Source organism: Eschrichtius robustus, chromosome 2 (genome assembly GCF_028021215.1).
Source record: "Eschrichtius robustus isolate mEscRob2 chromosome 2, mEscRob2.pri, whole genome shotgun sequence".
NCBI lineage: Eukaryota > Metazoa > Chordata > Mammalia > Artiodactyla > Eschrichtiidae > Eschrichtius > Eschrichtius robustus.
In genome coordinates this window covers 145,261,642-145,280,596 of record NC_090825.1, presented here as the reverse complement: position 1 = coordinate 145,280,596, position 18,955 = coordinate 145,261,642, and the positions used below count along the sequence as shown (strand labels likewise).

At 42.6% G+C, this 18,955-nt stretch overlaps 1 protein-coding gene across 1 annotated transcript in view; it reads right to left on the bottom strand.

The window, feature by feature from the left end:
* The window catches only part of DOCK2 (dedicator of cytokinesis 2), a 417,766-nt gene that overhangs the window by 287,506 nt on the left and 111,305 nt on the right, over positions 1-18,955 (bottom strand). Inside the window, exons 24-25 of the mRNA XM_068534609.1 lie at positions 17,285-17,355; positions 15,394-15,500 (exon numbers count right to left, since the gene is read on the bottom strand). Of these exons, the coding sequence (XP_068390710.1) occupies positions 15,394-15,500; positions 17,285-17,355 (178 nt within the window). The remainder of the gene's footprint in view (positions 1-15,393; positions 15,501-17,284; positions 17,356-18,955) is intronic.

The window sequence follows — 18,955 nt, the reverse complement described above, 5'->3', positions numbered from 1 at the left end:
AGGATCTTAGAGATTCAACTCTCTAATGACACACATGAGAAATGGAGCCCAGAGAGGTTAAGTGGTTTGTCCAAGGTCACGCAGCTTGTTAGTAGCTTTCCTGGACTAGAGTTTAAATCTTCCAACTCTTAGTGCACTGTTTCCTCCAATAGATTATGTTACCTTCCTCAGTTAAGGTTCCTTCATCCTTTAAACACTTATTGAGCACCTACTCAGAGCCAATTCTTTGGAATACAGAGAAAACACTCTTCACCTGAACTCAAGAAGGTTGTGCTGTGTAAATGCAAGGAAAATCTCAGAGAAGCATCAGGAAGAGGAGAGCCTCTCAGATGCAGAACGTGTGGATTCTCACTGCATTTGTTTGACTTATGATAAGCCTTATGTGAACTGGGAAGAATCCCCTACGTGGCCAGAAGCTGCCAGCATAAGATGCCCAAAGGTACTCTACTGGGTGCCAAATTCTTTTACCTCATCATCATGGGAGGAGGAGTTCATGACCTTCCCATCTGTTTGGGGGAGCCAGCAATGATTCACTAGACGAAGGTGTGTTAGAATTACCCAACACACATTTAAAAACAAAAAACAAAAGTACACTTTTATTATTTGGGGGGCGGTGAGGCGATAGTGGTGCTTAAAATTTAAATACCTAGTAACAAAACCAGTTGCAACTAGAGTAGAGTGGCAACTGTCAGGACAAAATGGGCTCAAGCTGGGTGGGGAAGAGGCAAAATACATAAATAAATAATGCTCACCTTGGCACGGTGTGCCTACATCTTAGATGACCCAGAAAGAAAATTCGTTGCAGCTCTCTCTGGGAGGGAAAATGACATAGGATGACTTCCTACAGCCCACGCTCTCTCTGTGGGGCGTATAGTCTATCACCATCCCTACCTCACATCCTGAACTCCAGGGGATGGGCGGAGGAGAGCCTCTCTGAAAATCAGTTAACGCCCGAAGCAGGCTTAAAAAGAGGGCAGGGGGCAAGGTGGAGTTTCTTCAGGATGGGGCTGAAGGCAGTGGATTTGAAGAAGGGACTGCATGGGGGAGATGTGGGGATGGGGTGGGAGGCAGAGACAGAGAGACAGAGACACAGACACACAGACAGGGAGGTGGTTAGACCTGCACAGCTGGGAGCTAGTGGGCAGCCCGAACCACCACCTAATCATTCTGTGGTTCCTCCAGAGGTAGCCTTGGGAAGTGATCTCCAGGCCCAGCGCACAGGGTTTTGCTGCAGCACGGTGATACTTGAGAGCCAGCAAAGACAAAGTCCCGCGACCATAGGCATGGGCAATGAAAATGGACTAATTCCCTTGCTACTTCCCTAAGGCACTGACATGCGTCCTTGAACCAGAAAGAAAAAGGACCCAACCACACAAGAGTCACACTTCCAATGACACAACTGATGTGTGGGCAACTAACTGACCTGAAGGAACCACTTAACCTTTCAGGGCCTTTTGCCCCAACAGATGGTGGGAAGGGCAGGTCAGTGTGTGTGTGTGTGTGTGTGTGTGTGTGTGTGCGTGTGCGTGTGCGTGTGCGTGTGCGTGTGCGCGTGCGCGTGCGCGTGTGCGTGTTCGTTCACTGCATTTTTAACATTTTAAAATAGACTTTATTTTTTAGAGCAGTTTGAATTCACAGCAAAAGTGAACAGAAGGTACGAGCCCCCCACACGTGCCCAGCCTCCTCCATGGTCAGCATTCCTCATCAGAGCCAGATCAATTTTCCAGACACTTCTTTACACCTAGAATTTTTTGCGTAAGTCAAATTGTCTTGGATAGAGAGAGAGGGTGGGGGGAAGAGGGAAGGGGGCGAGAGAGAGAAAGAAAGGGAAAGAGGGAGGGAGAGCAGGAGGAAGAGGGGTGGGGAGTAAAAGAGCAGCTTTTACTGCTCCTGGGGAAGGAGAAGGAGAGAGTAGCTAGCCTGGTAGACGCAGGGGAAAGGTGGCCAGCTTGCTGTACGTGCAAGGGTGACCACTCTTCAGGGGTTCTCTGAATTGCTGCTTTTGACCATCTCTGGGCAGCGGGTTGTTAACACCCATTCCAGCTCAGACATTCGATTAACCCAGTGGTGCCAAGTTCTTTAATGCACACATGCATACACAATCCTTTGGGTAACGCACTAGATGGCCCACTTGCCATGAAGAGCAAGTGTTTAACAGTCTCATTTATGTTAAATAGAGCTGAGGTATCAGGAGCTGCCCCCAAAGTCTGACAAGAGTCTCTTTCTGGACTTCCGTGCCTACAACTTTGGGAGGATCGAGTAAAAGAGACAAGGGTGCGGTGTGAGCACAGCCCCAAGCTTCACCACCATTCCCGATGTTCAAAAGCCTGGAGTGCCGCCAACAAATACGTCTGAGCACAAGTCTACCATCAGTCACTACACCGAATGCCGGGACACGCAGACAATTAAGTACAGAATGGCCGTTAGGGGCCCGGGGTTGAATCCCAGCTTCCAGTGTAAGCCTCAACTTCAGCGCCTTCAAAAAAGCAGACAATAATAGCACCTGTAAGACAGGATTGACATGAGGCTCCATGAAGAGGATGTTACATAGTTCTCAGCACGTGTAGGTCCGCAAATCTCCGAATGAAAGGGACCTGATGTAACCTCTGATCCAAGTTTCCCATTTGAGAGACAAGGAGAATAAAACTCAGAGATGTATTCACTTCTAAGTTGGAACAGAAAACTGCAGAACTGAGAATTCAGGTCTCCTGAGCTCCAGTTCCACATTCTGTTCCACTCTCAAATGATTACAAATAACAGTAATACTAGTAAGAGTTACCGATGACGACGATACTCCACTGATGAGTCCTCACTAAACGTCAGACCCCGCCTGGCCTCTCCCAGGCATTAGCCCATGTAATTCTCATAGTAAACCAATGAGGTAAACATCCTAGATTGTTCCCAATTGACAGATGAGGAATCAGATGCTCCTAGACATGAAGTGTCTTGGTTAAGGCAGCGAAAGCAGGACTTGGTCCAAGCCCTTGTTCTGAACAACTGTCCTGGGCTGTGCCTACTTCAGAAATGAGATGGCTCTCCTCAAATAATTTTACCCTCTTTAGCTAAAGCCATAATTAGAGCCTCATTTGCCTGTGGATAACTGGCTTCCCTCTTTGCTCTGGTGTCTTGGTTCCTCTTGGGCAGCCGCTCCAGCCTGGAGGGTGCCACACTCAGCAGATCCACTGTGGCTGCCCAGGGCTAATGAGGGCTCTCAGTGTGGCTGACATTTAAGTGCCCGGCATCGCAGAGAAGGTCCATGCACAGACATACCCCCTACCATCAAGGGAGAATGACGGCAGAGCTGTGAAAACATGTCCCTCCCCAATGGGAACATGCCGCTCCAGCTCTTTAAGAGAGGACAACATGGTCTGCTTTGCGCTGAGCCTATCGCACAAGGAGAAAGAAAAATCCGGTAGGCGAGTGCGTGTGTGTGTGTGTGTGCACATGCGCGCGCGCACGCCCGCACGCGCGTAAAGAGGAGGAAGGGAGAATAAGAATCCTCGACAAGCACTAGAAAAGCTGGACGAGATTCATGCCCAACAGTGAAGAAATAAGGAGCACAGAGGACAACAAGCATTTGTCTATGAAGACAATGAATTCCAGTAAGTTTTTCTTGCATAAAATTAAATGAATTCAAATGTCCCTAAGTAGGAAAATAGTGAAATCGGTTATAGCCCATCTATACAACAGAGTCCTATGAAGTCCTTAGAAATGGCATGGGAAAATGTTCCTAAGGATTCTCAGTGAAAGAAGCAGATTACAAACCTGGCAAAACATTATCCCAGTTATATACAATATATGATACGAAAGAGAGGAAGAATAACAGTGTTTACCTCTAAATCATGACATCATAGGTGCTTTTATTTACTTCCAAATATTATACAAAAACACAATATTTTTATAATACTAATTTCTATAAACAATAAACGTCATTTTTTCCAACAGTGGTCCAGCATTCCCGGGAGAATGCCTGATAGAGGTTATGGTGTGGTCTGAGGCCGGCCCTCATTAGCAAGGGAATGTGTCAGGCAAGGATGAACCCTGAGTTCTCTCAAGGCTTGAAAGGCAGTGGTCTTCAGTGAGACCGTGCTCCAGCCCTGACACTGCAAGTTCTCCCCAAAGACTGTTCTCTGGAGAGGGCCTACATCATACTCACTACCCCTCAAAGTTCAGCTGACATCCTACCTCTTCCTGTCCTCAACATTCCAAAAGCACTATTCTCACTGAACTCCAATAGTAGTCATTCTTATGGGATTATTTGTAAATAACTCTATAAATTTATAATACACTTATTAAAACCCTATAAATTATGTAAAACCCTGTAAATTATAAATTGACACCAGAGGCTGCTGTGCTGGGTCCATATGCAGATTTCATTCAGCCTGAAAATATCGTTTAAAAACTAAATCAGCAGGTTTCCCATAAAAAAAAAATTTGTGGGACTTCTCTCTCTCAAAAAAAAAAAAAAAAAAGAGATCAGGTAGCATTGAGCCCATATATTGACATAGATAGTAACAATCACTTAGCATTGATTCACAGCTGTCCTTTATACCCAATGACGTGGACTTTGCCCCAGTCCTCACTGCTCCCTATTGCTCCCCACTCTGAGCTGAGTGTGGATTGATCATTTCCGCTCTTGTTTCCTTAATAGTAGAGAAATATTCTTCTGTATACTTATCTCTGGCAAAGGTGGGGAAAGGAATGACTGACCAAATGGCACTGTGTTTTAGGGAAAAAAATGAAAGGAATCACATTTCTTTGTGAAGTGAAGACAGTTCTCACATGTTTACTAGGCAAATGGAAAATCTGTTGTAAAAAATATAACTGAAGATGACATTAAGTGTGTGTGTGTGTGTGTGTATATATGCATAATATATTTGCTTAGGTTATACATATTATATATTACATACATAATATATATTTAATATCTTTGCTTAGGTTACTATATAAAATGGCATAATAACTATCACTCTGTACCTTCATTTCTATTACCTTCATGGCCTATGTGGGCTCAAGTTTGAAGATCTTTGGGGTAAGTCTTTTCTCTCCCAACTGTAAGCTCCCTGGGGGGGGGGCGCTGAAAACTTTCTGTTCCAGATGCCATATTGCACAGCAGTTTAGAGAGTGGATGCTGAAATCAGACAGACCCCATTTGGAATCCTGGCCCTGCCATGCTACTTGATCTATGACTCTTGGCAAGTTTCCCAACCTCTCTAACCTTCAGTTTCCTCACCTGTAAAATGGGGTATTAATATCTACACTTTACAGGGATGTCATGATAATGAAATGAGATAATGTGTGAAAAGGCTTAGCAGAGTGCCTGCCACAAAATAATAGGTAAATAAATGGTGACCATGAAATTATTTATTACTGTATTTCTTTCACATTTCCCATCACACAGTGTTGCTACATTTTTAGCTTTTCAATAAATATTATTGAATTAAATCTTCAGCTGGTCTTCAATTCAACTGTATCATGGTCTTAAGGAAATTTTCTCCTATTCTAGGAAGATGTGGAGAAAAAAAATCAGCAAAATCAAACTTAAACAGGTCAACATAAAAGTCTCTGACCATTTTAAAACCTGCCTCACTATAATTCAAACCATCTATAACTGTAACTTCACAATGAAAACAAACAAAAAATTTGGAGTAAACATATAACCTTTTAAAGATTTATATAAACTCTATCCTTTTGTGTGTTTCCACTGTCACTCCAAAATTGGAAAAAATCCCATGGAACATGGATTGAAAGGTGTTAAGAACAGTCTGAATTTGCTCTTCTCTAGTTTTACTGAGGTAAATTTTTCTAAATTGCACAAGAGTTGATTTGGTTTACCATTAAAGAAGTAATCTGGGATTCTCTGCCCCACACTCCACCCCTAATTAAACTGTATTCTGTAATGTCATTAAAAGCTGCTATTCTAAGTATTTGAGGAGGTTCAAGAGGGATTCTTTTCTTTGATTGTATGCTAACTTTTTTTTTTAACTTCAGCCAAAAAAAAAAAAAAAGAGGACACTTTAATAAATCTCTCTTGGATTTGTTCTGCAGCTTATTAAATCACTGTCTTCTCTGATTCTGGATCTGAAGGTTTCTTTCTGAGATTGAATTCTGCGATCAGTCACATCGAAAAGGAAAGAGATGTAAGGAACAGCCCCTTCCCAGATCTGCAAGTGTAGAAGGGACGTTTTGGAACTGGAGGTAGCTTTGTAACACTGTAGGTGGGAGGGGCAAGCCCCTATTTGAAGAAAGATCTTCGATGTCTCCAAATGCTCTGAGGAGAAAAATCTTAGATTCTCAAAACTCAACAGCTCTTTCTGGAAGAAAATAAATTGGCTCCAGTAAGTAAATCCTTTTACCTTTTCCAGGGTTCTGAGCCTTGCTGTGTGATCTTGAGGGCATCGTGCCATTTCCCTGCATCCGTTTAACCTTCTATAAAATATCCTCATTCCTCACTCCCAGCTCAGGCAGGACATTTAGAAGTGTTGGGAGCAATCAATATATGGGAGAAGGTGTTTTTAGGCACTACATGATGTTAGAAAGATTCAGCAGTATTGCCATTGTCACTCAGGGAATGATTTTATAAATCAAAGATTTCCATGTTGGTAGAGCTCTGGAAAATCTTGCTCAGTCTCATGATTTTATAGTTGTTCTACAGAGCTTAAGTGACTTGCCGAAGATCACACAACTGTGCAGTAAATGAGATAATGTACATCAGTGTTTGTCGCAGTGCCTGGTGTATAATAAGCACTCAGTAAACCTCACCTACAGTTGCTACTGCTGACATTATTGTTGTTGCTATTATTCAGGTCTCCTTACTCTCAGTTCAGTGCTCTTTCTATCAGATACATAAAGAAACTACAAGAAGCTTGCCCCATGGACCCAAGAAATTTCTTGCTTTAAGAAAAATGATCATTCCAAGAAACCATCTCATTTTTTTCAAAACTGAGAAGGTCCAAAACCTGGAGAAGTGTTATTTCTTGGGACATAGTTCCTAGAATGCTAACATAACACAGGAGTCTAATTTGGGGCCTTGCTTGGGAAGGAGAGGCGATCCCTTTCTCCTGACCCTTCTGACCCTTCCACCCACAAGTAACACAGAGAAACTGCACACTGTGGACCAGGGATTGAATCCAGGCTCCAGCAACGCTGCCCTCAAGTCCCCAGGGAAGAGCAATGTCCTGGAAATGGAAAATGACACTGACTTGGAGAAAGACTGCCCAACACTTGAAACTGGGAACGCTATGTGGCCAAATGGCCACAGAGACAAAATCAGACTCTCCTACCTCACACCATACATAAAACATAAGCTCTATAGGTTGATTAAGGACTTGTGTATCAAAAACAAAACTATGAAATTCTTAGTAAAAATATAAATGAAAATCTTTCAGACTTTGGTATTGAGAAAGATTTCTTAAAGATGACACAAAAAGATTTGACTGTTAAAATGATGGATAAATCTGTACAAAGAGTAAGAAATGAAAAAAAATACATCTTAAGTAAAATGAAAAGACAAGTTGTAAGTGGGAAGAAGATTCTCATAATACATAAAATCAGCAAAACATGAGTATGAAGAATATATAAAATATCCTGCAAGTTAATAAGAGAAATACAACCAACCCAAAAGAAAAATGGACAAAAGTCATGGACAGACATATCACAGACATGAAACACAAGTGACAAAGAAACACAAGGACAGATTTTCAGTGTCATTGGTGATCAAGAAACAGCAAATCAAGACATTGATGACAGACGTTACATCCATTTTATTGGTAAATTTTTAAATTGGGACAATATCAAGTGTTGAAGAGAATGCAGATCCACATAATCTCTCGTCCATTATTGTTGGGAGAGTAAATTAGTGAACCACCTTTGGAAAACAGTTTAGCAGTATCTCCTGAAGTTAAATATTCAGATCTCCCATGACCAAGCAAATCTACTGGTAGTTATATGCCCCACAGAGACTCTTGAACGTGTACAAAAAGAGACATGTACAAGAATATTCTTAGCAGCAATGCTTACAATTAAAAAAAAAAAAAATCCGAAACAACCCAAGTGCCTAAAATTGAAAGCATGAGTGAATAAACTATGGCTTATTCACACAATAGAATTTCCTACACTCATCAAAAAAATGAACTCCAACAGTTTGTAATATGAATGAATTTTAGTATAATATTAAGTGAAAAAAGTAAGTCCCTTCAAATTACTCATAGTTCAATACCCTTCTTTTTAAAGCTAAAATAACCAAAACACTAGAAATATGTATAGATGCAGTAACACTGCATTAAAGCAGTGGAATGATTAATAAAAGATTCAAGAATGGGTTACCTTAGGTGGGGAAAGACACACATAGTTACATGTAGTTGATTGTTCAGCTTCTAGTTTTTGGTTTGGGTGGTGAGTGCAAGGATGTTTAATTTATTATTAAAAATAACTAACTAAATATGTTAATAAATAAAAGCAAGCCCTCGTGTGGACCAGTGACGAGCTACGTTATGAATCGGGTACTATGACAACCCCTGTTCTCTACAACTGAGGTCCCATCTTCCCTCTTCCTTTTTTTTAAGGGACACTGGCCACTGAATAACGGTATGTTTTACTGCCCAGGTGCACAGACTAGTTTCTGAGAGTGGATATCAGTGAGACCCTAGGCAGACTAGGCACATAAAGAAAGAATATATATCCCTTATCCTTACGGAGTTCTCTCCATCAGCATAGATAGTCGCATCAACAGACAATGAGAGAGAGAAATGCCAAGTGTCAGGGTGAGGTCTCTGCTGTGTGCTGTGGGATCTGCTCCTCTTTGCTGCACTGCTCTCCTTCCCCCACTCAGGCTCTAGGAGCTCCGCTTGCCAACTAGAGAGGGTCAGTCAGGGGGCCACCTGCATCAGAATCCCCTTGGAGGCTGATACCATGCACATCCCTGGCCCCTGCCCAGATCTGCAGTGTCAGAATCTTTGGGGTAGGGTCCAGGATTCTGCAATTTTAGCAAACTTCCCAGATGCACCTAAGGTCTGAGAAATCTTCCTCTCAGAGATTCTACGTCTTGTTTTATCCCCTTTGAGAATCCAGGATAATATTTTGAATGTGCTACTCTCTACTGTCACACTTCCCCCCATTGGTCAAGACCCCTGGCAGCCATTCCATTTTTATAGCCCCAGGGAAGAGAGATGAGGAAGGCTTCCTCAGAAAAGAAGATATCATAGAGCAAAAAGGTAGCGGCCCCTGAAGCCACAAGACATTTGTGTCCCAACGTCTCCCCCTTGGGCTGAAGTCCCAAAGAGGGATATTTTAGATAGGTTGTGGGAAAAGGCAAAAGCAGAGTCTCTCTTCCCTTTCCTAATTGGGTCCCTGGGACCTGGTCCCAGACACTATTTTGGAGAGGGAAGGGGAACTATTTTGAATCAGAAAGACTTGTTAAATCTGAAGCCACAAGATGTCATTGATTGAAAATTTTAAGATGCCACAGTACAAAGTGAGGTGGAGACTCAAAAAGATTAGATTAGATTTAGAACAAACAAAACCAAGAAGCTTCATCGTCTTTGCACATTGAGTGTGGTGCAGAAATTTGCAAACTGGCACCGGCTGTATCCCCACTACCGCCCCAGGGCCTGTCCTGCAGCAGGGACTGAGTAAATGTAGAATGGGACTAGGTTGAGATGCCTGAGACATCAGGGAAGATGCACTGCACACCTGACCTCGGGTCAGGGTCTTAAAGGGATGAGTGGGAGTTACTAGTTAGTGTGCCTAGGGGTGGGAGTAGGGAATGGGGTGGGGGGGTGGGGGTGCGGTAGAAGGTATTCCAGGCAGTATTCACGAAGAAAAGAATTGTGGAAGGTCATGTATGGCGCCAGGAAAGACGAGGAGCCAGCCAGGAGCCCAGAGCATGTCCTCGGAGGAAGAGGACTTGTTCCTTTACTGCCTTGTCTTTCACAGCAGTCTCAGTACCCAGCCTGATGTGGACAGCCCAAGTCCCAGGCAGCCTGCTTATACCACTTCTCACTGCAGGAAAGCTGTGCTTTAGAAACCTGCAGTGACATAGCAACCACTGGCATCTAGAGTCCCATCTCCTGCCCAAGCAAAGGTCCCCGTACACAGCTGTCAGAGAGTTGCCCAGTATTTGGAACAGGGGCAGAGAGTGAGGAAGGAAGAAAAAAATCTCTCAGGAGGAACAATGTGGCACTTTTTTCTAACATGGAGAAGGAAGCATTTTCAACAAGAAAATAAACATATCTTCTCCTTTTCATTCATTAAAAGAACAAAGCCTGGTGTAGTGGAACGAAGAGGAGTTTTGTTATTCAAAGGACTTGTGTTCCAAATCCAGCTCCACCACTGCTACCTATGGGTAGCAGAGACAGTCATCAAATATTCTATGCATTTCCCTTCACTTCCCAGATTCCCTTGCAGCTAGGTTGGGAACATGTGATGGGGTCTGGCCAGTGGACTGCGGGTGGAATCTCTGGGTGTCACTTTCAGGCTGATGTAGTTGAAAGTGGTTGTACTTCCTTCCTCGCTCTCTTCCCTGCTGCAAAGAGGCCATGGGTACAAGCGGGCATAGCTTCACAAGGGACAAAAGGCATCCGACCTTCCTGACCTTTACCAGACTTTGCACAAGAGAGAAATAAACCTTTACATTGTTAAACCACTGATATTTGGAGATCGATTTGTTACCCCAGAATCACATAGCCAAATACACTAATGCGCTAATACATTGTAATATAACCCTTGGTCTCATTGGGATGAAAGTTACTTGACTCTCTAGGCCTTGGTTTTCCCATCTATAAGATGAGAATAATTATACCTATGTAATTGGGTTGTAAGAATTTAATATATGTTTATGTCCTATATAGCAAATAATATATAGCTGGCATTTAATAAATGTCTCTTCCTTTAAGATGCAGTTGATGTCATTATTATTCCTGTGGTTATTACTGTTATACAGTGGATACAATAAATGTCTTTAAATAAGCAGCAACTGTGTCAGGCACTCTACTAGCTGTTTTACATGCATGATCTCATTTTTGTAGCTAAAGAAACCAAGCCTCAAAGAGGTTACTTGTTCAAAGGAACACAGAGCTAGTAAGTGATCAAGTCAGGATCAGAAACAGGGATTTCCTAAACCAAAAGTCCATACTCTAATGGCAACATTCCTACTCACATTTTTCAGATGTGGAACCCCGGAGGCTCAGAGATGTTACATAAGTTCACCAAGCAAAGTAATAACTGTTAGAATGAGAGGACTTTTCTCTATTCCAGACCAGTGTTGCAATGATGTGACGATTAGAAAAGATAACCCCCCCTAGGGCACTGGACAGTGATGTCTGTGCCCCCTCCCACCACAGAGGCCTAGCCCATTGTGAACTGAGGTCCTAGCAGCTCCAGATACTGTGGGCAACAGATAAGAAGAGGGGGAAAGAAGGAAACTACATCTTGATAAAAGGAAAACTGGATGCTTTGTGTTCAGAGAACGGCTTCTCACCAAAGTTTCCAAAGAAAATCCCACTAGCTGAAAACAAACATTGAAAGAGTTTCTATATCTCTGTCAGATCTCTGTCTGTCTTTGTCTCTCTCTCTTTCTCTGTCTCCCCGTTGGTCCCTCTCTCTCTGTGTCTCTCTCTGTTTCTCTCTGTCTCTCTCTGTCTTCCCCCCACCCCCTGTTTGTTTTGGAAGTTGAGAAAAGTGAGCAGTGTGGATCCTAAAGCAGTTTACACTGAACCAGATGGCACATCTGATTAGCATCAGACTAAAAAGACACATTACTTAGAGATTAGGTTCTAAGTAGGGACAAATCTGTTCCAAAGGAACAGAAGGTTTGGTTTTCTCGCAGACTCCCCTCAAGAGCTTTCTCAGGGCATACCTATTCATCCTTTCTCCCATCATCAACACCAGGCAAGTCTGCGCTTGGGCTGGAGAAAACAGGAAATTCGTCTCTATAGATTCCCCAGTTCTCCTCCCGCTGAACCCTGAAGTCATTCACACAGGGCAAGCCACTCCCTGCAGGACCTCGGCTGCTGGTGACCCCTGACTCCCTCATACCCCAGGCTAACAAGTCACATTATGCCACTGAGTCTGCACAAAAACCCAATGAGACTCGTTCTGTGGTTATTCCCACTTTACAGCCAAGGAAATTGAGACTTATAAGGATTAAGTACTTTACTCAGGATCATAGGTCAAGTAAAAGTTGAGGCGAATGGAGGCTAATTGCCTCCATGAAAGAAGAAAGAACTAAAAAGTGTGTGTGTGTGTGTATGTTTTAAAAGAGCCCCAAGGAGCAAACCATCCTAGAGGATGTCTGTCAAGTGTCCCAAACTATGTAACTATATTGAGGCCTGCAGCAAGGTAAACAATGAGGTGAGAAACCACAAACATCTCACCCTGACCTATTCCTCTGGGCTCAGATCGCACAGGCCCTATGCAAAAACACTCTAGGGAAATGAAATAAAAATTGGAAAAACCATTCAAAGCAGGAATGGGACATGGATACAGACCAAGGCCTTTTGTTCCTTAAGTCCTGTGCTTCTCAGACCCTGGAGAAAAACACACAGCTTTCAGGGAAACAAGGAAACTTAGCTTAGGGTTATGTGCAACTATCAGCTATGAAGGGATGCCCTTATTGCAAAGAACCTGAAGGTTAGGATAGACGTTGGGAAAATGAAAGGAGCAGCAGAAATAATAACCACACCAGTAATAACAGTGATCACTTAGTATGGGATATTATATTGCTTTGATAAGCACTTTAAATGCACTGTTGGTCTCATCAGCCCACACAACAACCTTCTAAGACAGACATTGCTATCATTTTTCCCATTTTACAGATGAGCTTACTGAGGATCAGAGAGGTTAAGTAAATCGCCCATGGTCACACAGCTGAAAAGGGGCTACACTAGGAATCCAACCCAAGAACCAGTGCCCTTAACCAGTAAACTTTCTCCCCCTTCGGCATAGGACCCTCCTGAAGAGAGGCCAATAGGATAGTCTGCCAACATTTCGGAAAGTGCTTAAAAGCCTTCTGGTTCCTCTGCTTGATGTCAATACAAGTGTTCAAGGCTGTGAGTACAAGCTAATGTCACCGACAATACTCCAGGCAATTTGCACATCTGGCAGTTAGATAAGTACAGGCTTAAAGCAAACTGCATCCCTGAGGCACAGGACACTTCACAGGGAGAGCAACAGAAGGGATTTCATTATAACTCAGACTTGGCCAAGGAATCAAACTCACCTTACTTCAGGGTATAAAGGAGACACTCACCCAAGAGCCCCAGACACCCAGTAAGTTTGTGCGTATGAATTCAGATCGTATTCACTTGGAACTTGAGGATTTAAGGAGAAGGCTGAGCTGAAGTTTCCCTTGGGGTTTTTTTTTAATTTGTTTTTTTAATTGAAGTATAGTTGATTTACAATGTTGTATTAGTTTCAGGTGTACAGCAAAGTGATTCCGTTTTTTATATATATATATATATACATACATACATATATATACAGATATATATATATGTGTATGTATATATATATATATTCTTTTTCAGATTCTTTTCCTCTTTTGGGTTACTTTTGTTAAGAGGGTTCACTTAGCAAATAAATAGTGGGAGAAGAGTTACCTTTAAGCTGTGCATAAGAGCATACTGCTTTCACACGTGAACCAAGGACGGATAGACTAATTATACATTGCAGCCTCTTTAAAATCGGTCCCCAAAGGGCTCTCTGTTCACCTACTTCTAGTCTCTGTATGTATGTAAAGGTAAGAATTTTGCATTTTTTTTTTTTTTGTAACTGTGTACAACACTGGGGCTGGCCTTCTGTCAATTAATAATCAGAGGGTTTTTACTGAATCTGAAACTCAAAGACGCAGCAGGACTGGTGAGCAGCAGCTGTCCAGCCTGCCCTGTGATTATGCTAACCCTCCGGGGCCACCGTCAGCCCAGGAGATGTGACTCCAGTAAAGGAATCACTCCTACTTCTACCAGGCTGGAGCTGACACCGCATGCCCAATCCAGGACCGCGCTAACACTCCATCTGGCCTCGACGCTGAGCCGGGCCCCTGACAATGGTGGCCGCTCTGAACGATGAAAGGGAGCCAAGCAGCCCTTGCTCTCCGCTGCCTGTGCAGCACCACATGCAGCAAGAGTCGTCCTTGCCACGCCCCTAGGATGGGACTCACTTCACTTCGACAGTGACACCACCTGAAATCCAGGAAGGGACTGCCAGGGCAGGAAGGGGCAGGCATATTTCAAAGCTTTCAGAGTGAAGGTAATTTATTCCGACATGGAAATCAGAAGGTGAAAACCGAGGAAGGCTCACTTAAAAAACCCCAGTAACACAAGGCGTACAGCAAGACTTACCAGGATTAGTTTCCAATTACCTTACACAAACCACCTTGCACAAACAAACCATGTATGTACTGCATTAATCTGCTGTCACACATCTGTCTAAATGGTCAGGAAGCTACAGGCATGAATATAAAATCACAAGAACACTTTTCTTCCCGTGCCCTTCTCCTAACTTTAATTCCACGGGATGGGATTCAGACAGCAATTCTGGATGCACCACGTTAACCAGACGTTAGGGGGGAAAAAATCTTTACAGTGAAGTGGTTCCTGAATCTTTAATACATAAATATTCAAGCTTCACTCTGAATAAATCCTGGGTGGGTGATGACTGATCCTCTGCTTTCTAAGACTTCTAATTTCTTGCACAGTTTGCTTCTCACAGAGAGGAGTGATGTAGGAAATGGTGAATATTGATATCTAAGTCCTATCTGCTCATAGTTGGAGGACATGTGGCCATCCAGCCCACCGATCTCAAAAACAGGGAACCCCAAGGCTCTTGACTGTGGGATGCTGGCTGGGGACTGGTGGTTACCAGAGATCAGTTTGGGTGAGCAGAAGCTCTGACCACAACCACTGCCCAAGTCCACTGTCATTTCCTGCTCTCCAGGAAATACCGTTACGTGAAGAAAGGCAACGTCCAGAGCAGTTGTATAACATGCTACTGTGAGAGTAGTAATAAAAGACCAGGGGAGAATATATAGTAAATGTGTGTTCGCTTGCTTATATAGTGAGTGCCCCTGGAAGCAAACACAACAGGAGACTGAAGCCACTGGTGCCTCTGTGAAGGGATCAGAACTTTACCTACTTCTCATGTAGAGTAAAAACCTCACAGCAAAATGACTCCAAATTTAGCCTCTCAGTAAACTTTCTCAGGAAAGACAAACAGTTCAGCCTATGTTTTCCTTAAATTAGTTTAGATTCTGATATCTAAGTCGTCAGCTACTTTCTGCTTTTCCCCTTCATTCAGACCAAGGGAGCTGTTAGAGAAGAAACATTTCCTAACTGCGCAGCATGTGATGAGCAGTGGGCTTTCTGGCACCCCCAACCGGCCAGGATGCTTTGCACTCACCTTGCTTTTTAAAGAGGTTGCTCTGGACTATCTCATTCATGGACTGGACTTTCTGCTTCTGGAGTTTCTCGGGAGGGATGCAGGTATAGAACTCATAGAGGAGTTGGCTAAGGGCAGGAAAAACCAGAGCACGCAGAGCTCGTTAAACCAATGTCTGCCACCTCCTGGCACTTACAGTCTGTCCATCCCCAGCCTGCCAGCTCTGCGGGGGCAGAAACAATGTACCTCTTGCTCCCTTCGCCCCCCACCTCCGTGCATGATAAGCCTTCAGTAAGTATGCATAGTTGGTCTTAGTGTTGAATACTGACAGCGTTCAAAGAGATGTGGAAATCTGAAAATAATATCAAGAAACCCAACCACTTACTGTGTGTATCAGGCACATGTTTTGCACTTGACATCCACTGTGCCATTTAAGCCTCACAATTCTATGACATAGATCCAATGCTTATCTCAATTTTACAAGTGCGAAATGTAAGGTTTTAAAAGGTTAACTAACTTTCCCAAAGTTACACAGCTAGGGTGGGTCAAAGAAACAAGGGTTCAAAACCAGATTCTAATTTCATTGCCATGCCGTTTTATTCACTAATGTTTTATGCTTAGTAGTGTTTTATGATAAATCTTAAGATCAAAAAAGGTCCTTAATTTTTTAAAAAACTCTGAACAGTTGTGGGTTAGAACCAGTCTGGGATATGAAAAAGGAGATAGCTCTTTCCAAATAGAGTGAAAATAAAAATACCACTGAAACAAAATTAGAGCTCCTGTCAGCTTTCCAAAATAAGCTCATTGTGTTTATTCATTCTTTCAAATCCTTATTAAGCATCTACTTAATATGTGACAGGCAATGTGCAGGGCAGTGGGATACAATAGGAACACACTTGGTCCCAACTGGCATGGAACTTACATTCTAATGGAGGTCAGCGTACAACACAAAAGCAAGCAAATCAATACAAGGCCATAGGTGCAATGAAGGAAATGAATAGGGAGTTGTGTCAGAGAGTAATGGTGCAGGGGTTGAGGGAGGAATATAATTTATTCACAATGTTCAGAGGTAGCTTCTCCAAGAAGATAACATTTAGCTTGAAACCAGAAGAATGAGAAGAAGCCAGAAGAAATGTTCATATGAACAGTGGATAAGCTGATGACAGCTGAATAAAGTTTGGAATGCACTGAACAGAATTGTGCCCATGTTTATTTCTTAGTTTTGACAGCTATGCTGTAGTTACCTAAAATGTGAACATTAAGGGGAGCTGAGTGAAAAGTATGCAGGAACTCTCTTTATACTATCTCTGCAGCGCTTTTCCAAATCTAAAAGTGTTGCAATATAAAAAGTTTTTAAAATCTTCTATAGGTTATCTTGGAACTTAAGTGAATTTAGGAAAAAGAGGAAAAGGGCGTATCTGGCTCAGATGCCCCTATTCTAAGAGCATACGCACAGTAAGATAATGTGTTCCTCCCATGAGAGGAATGGGGTGAAGAAGGAGAGAGCGAAGCGGAGCCCATCTCATAATCCCATTAAGTGTCCATAGGTTGTTCTCCATTTTTAACTACAGGGCTTACAGGGCAAAGACTGGAACCCCAAAATAACCTGCAAGCCCAGATGAAATGGAGACATTTACACCAAACATCAGTTTTTTAACCTACATGTTCGTATTCTGCATCACTGATATTGCCAAAGAAGGATGTTTACTTTATAGTTGGTTGTCACCAAATCTGACACAACCCAATGAAACTGTAAAAATCCCACACCAATATCCCTGCAGGAAGCTCTGACCATGTGTCCTCCCTGTCCCCGCGCTGAGTGCCCTTCTGGAATTGCCCACAAGAGCTCTCCTCTCCCTCTGAATCCCTGGCTTGACAACAGAGCCCAGGAAAGTACACACCATGAGCTCACCTGAGTAACTTTGCATCAAAGACGGTTTCCACATCATAGAGGACAGATGGGATGTATTTCAAAGCTGCCACCTAGGTAGAAAGGGAAATAAACATGAGCAGTGCCCACGGCCAACAACTCTGTCTGGTGGTGAGAATACTTTGCAACATAACACAGATCAAGGGAAAATGATCCTGAATCCTGGGCACTGCTACAGTGATTCAGACTCTGCATGTAGATTGAAACACCAGGTGTACTTCTTTCAAAAGTTTCTTCTGTCTTCAAAGGAGCAGAAATGTAGAGTAGAGAAATCAAAAGCTTTGAGGTTATACACACTTACAGTCAAATCCTGGGTCTACTCCTTAGTGGCCAGGTGACTTTGGACGAAACACTTAACCTCTCTGATGTCTCAGTTTCCTTATCTATAACATAGAGGAAATAATGTCTATTTTGCAGGATTGCAGAGATTCAAAATAATATAAATGTGGCATCCAGCAGAGAGCCAGACATATTTGCGTGCTCAATAAAGGGTAACTTCTATCTTTATTGGAAGATGGTATGCTTGAATTGTTTTGTTGGTGGCAAGGACGACATGGACTGAGTTATTTCTATTTTCTCTCCCTGGCCAATGTGTGAACAACTGTCAGCATGTTTTGGTCCACTAGCTGGGTTAGGAAAACTGGGCATTGTGGTGGACTGTTTCTGTCCTCTGTGCAAGATAACTGATACATCCAGAGGTGGGAAAAAGACCCAGGCCCTTGCAAAACAGCACCATTTGCTAAACAGCAGAGTAGACTGTAATTTCCACAGGAGGAGTTGTAAGTCACATAGTTGGAAAATAATGTTTAAAAATCTGGTAGATGTATCCATTTTATATTTTCTTTTTATTTTTCTGTATATTCTAAGTGTTCTATAGTCAACAAGTATCATCCTTTTACAAACAGACCAAAATTAAAATAGAGAAAATTCTTTTTTTAAAGAAAATCTTATCCTAGCCATATACAGTTACACTTCTTAGTTAACATGAATAACAATCATGACTATCCTCTGAGAATGTTCAGTGGAGCAGACACCATGCTGTTAGATTATTTTGTTAAACCTTATTTCAGCCTACAAGGGATACACTATTTTCATAGATCAGGAACCACTAGGGCATCAAGATTCAATAACTAACTAGGTCACAAAGTTTAGCACGTGGCAGAGCCAGGATTCAAAATCAGGCAGGCTACTTCCAGAGCCACTCCTTGTAACCCTCAAACAGCACTGTTTTTCTCCATGCCACCATGCTTTTTTTTCTTGTTAGTTAAGATTTTTACAAGTCAGTATTATATGTTTGATATAAAAAAATTCACACAAGTATTAGGGTGAAAATTGTCCCTGAAGTTCCACATCTCCATATCTCAGCCCCAATCCCTACTCCTCAGAAGGGATCACTGTCAATATTGTGGTGAGTCCCAACTGTTTTCTGTGCATGAACAAGTATGTGTTTGTGTGTGTGTGCATGCATGTGCATGTGCACATGTATGTGTGTGATTATACAGTTCTGTAACTTGCTTTTTGCAGTTAACCATGTTATCACAAGTATTTTTGCACATCACTTCATAGAGTGCACTCTTCATTTCTAATCACTGCACAACAATGTTCACATGGGTACACCAAGTCCTCCTTACTGACGGAGTCCATGCTATCTTT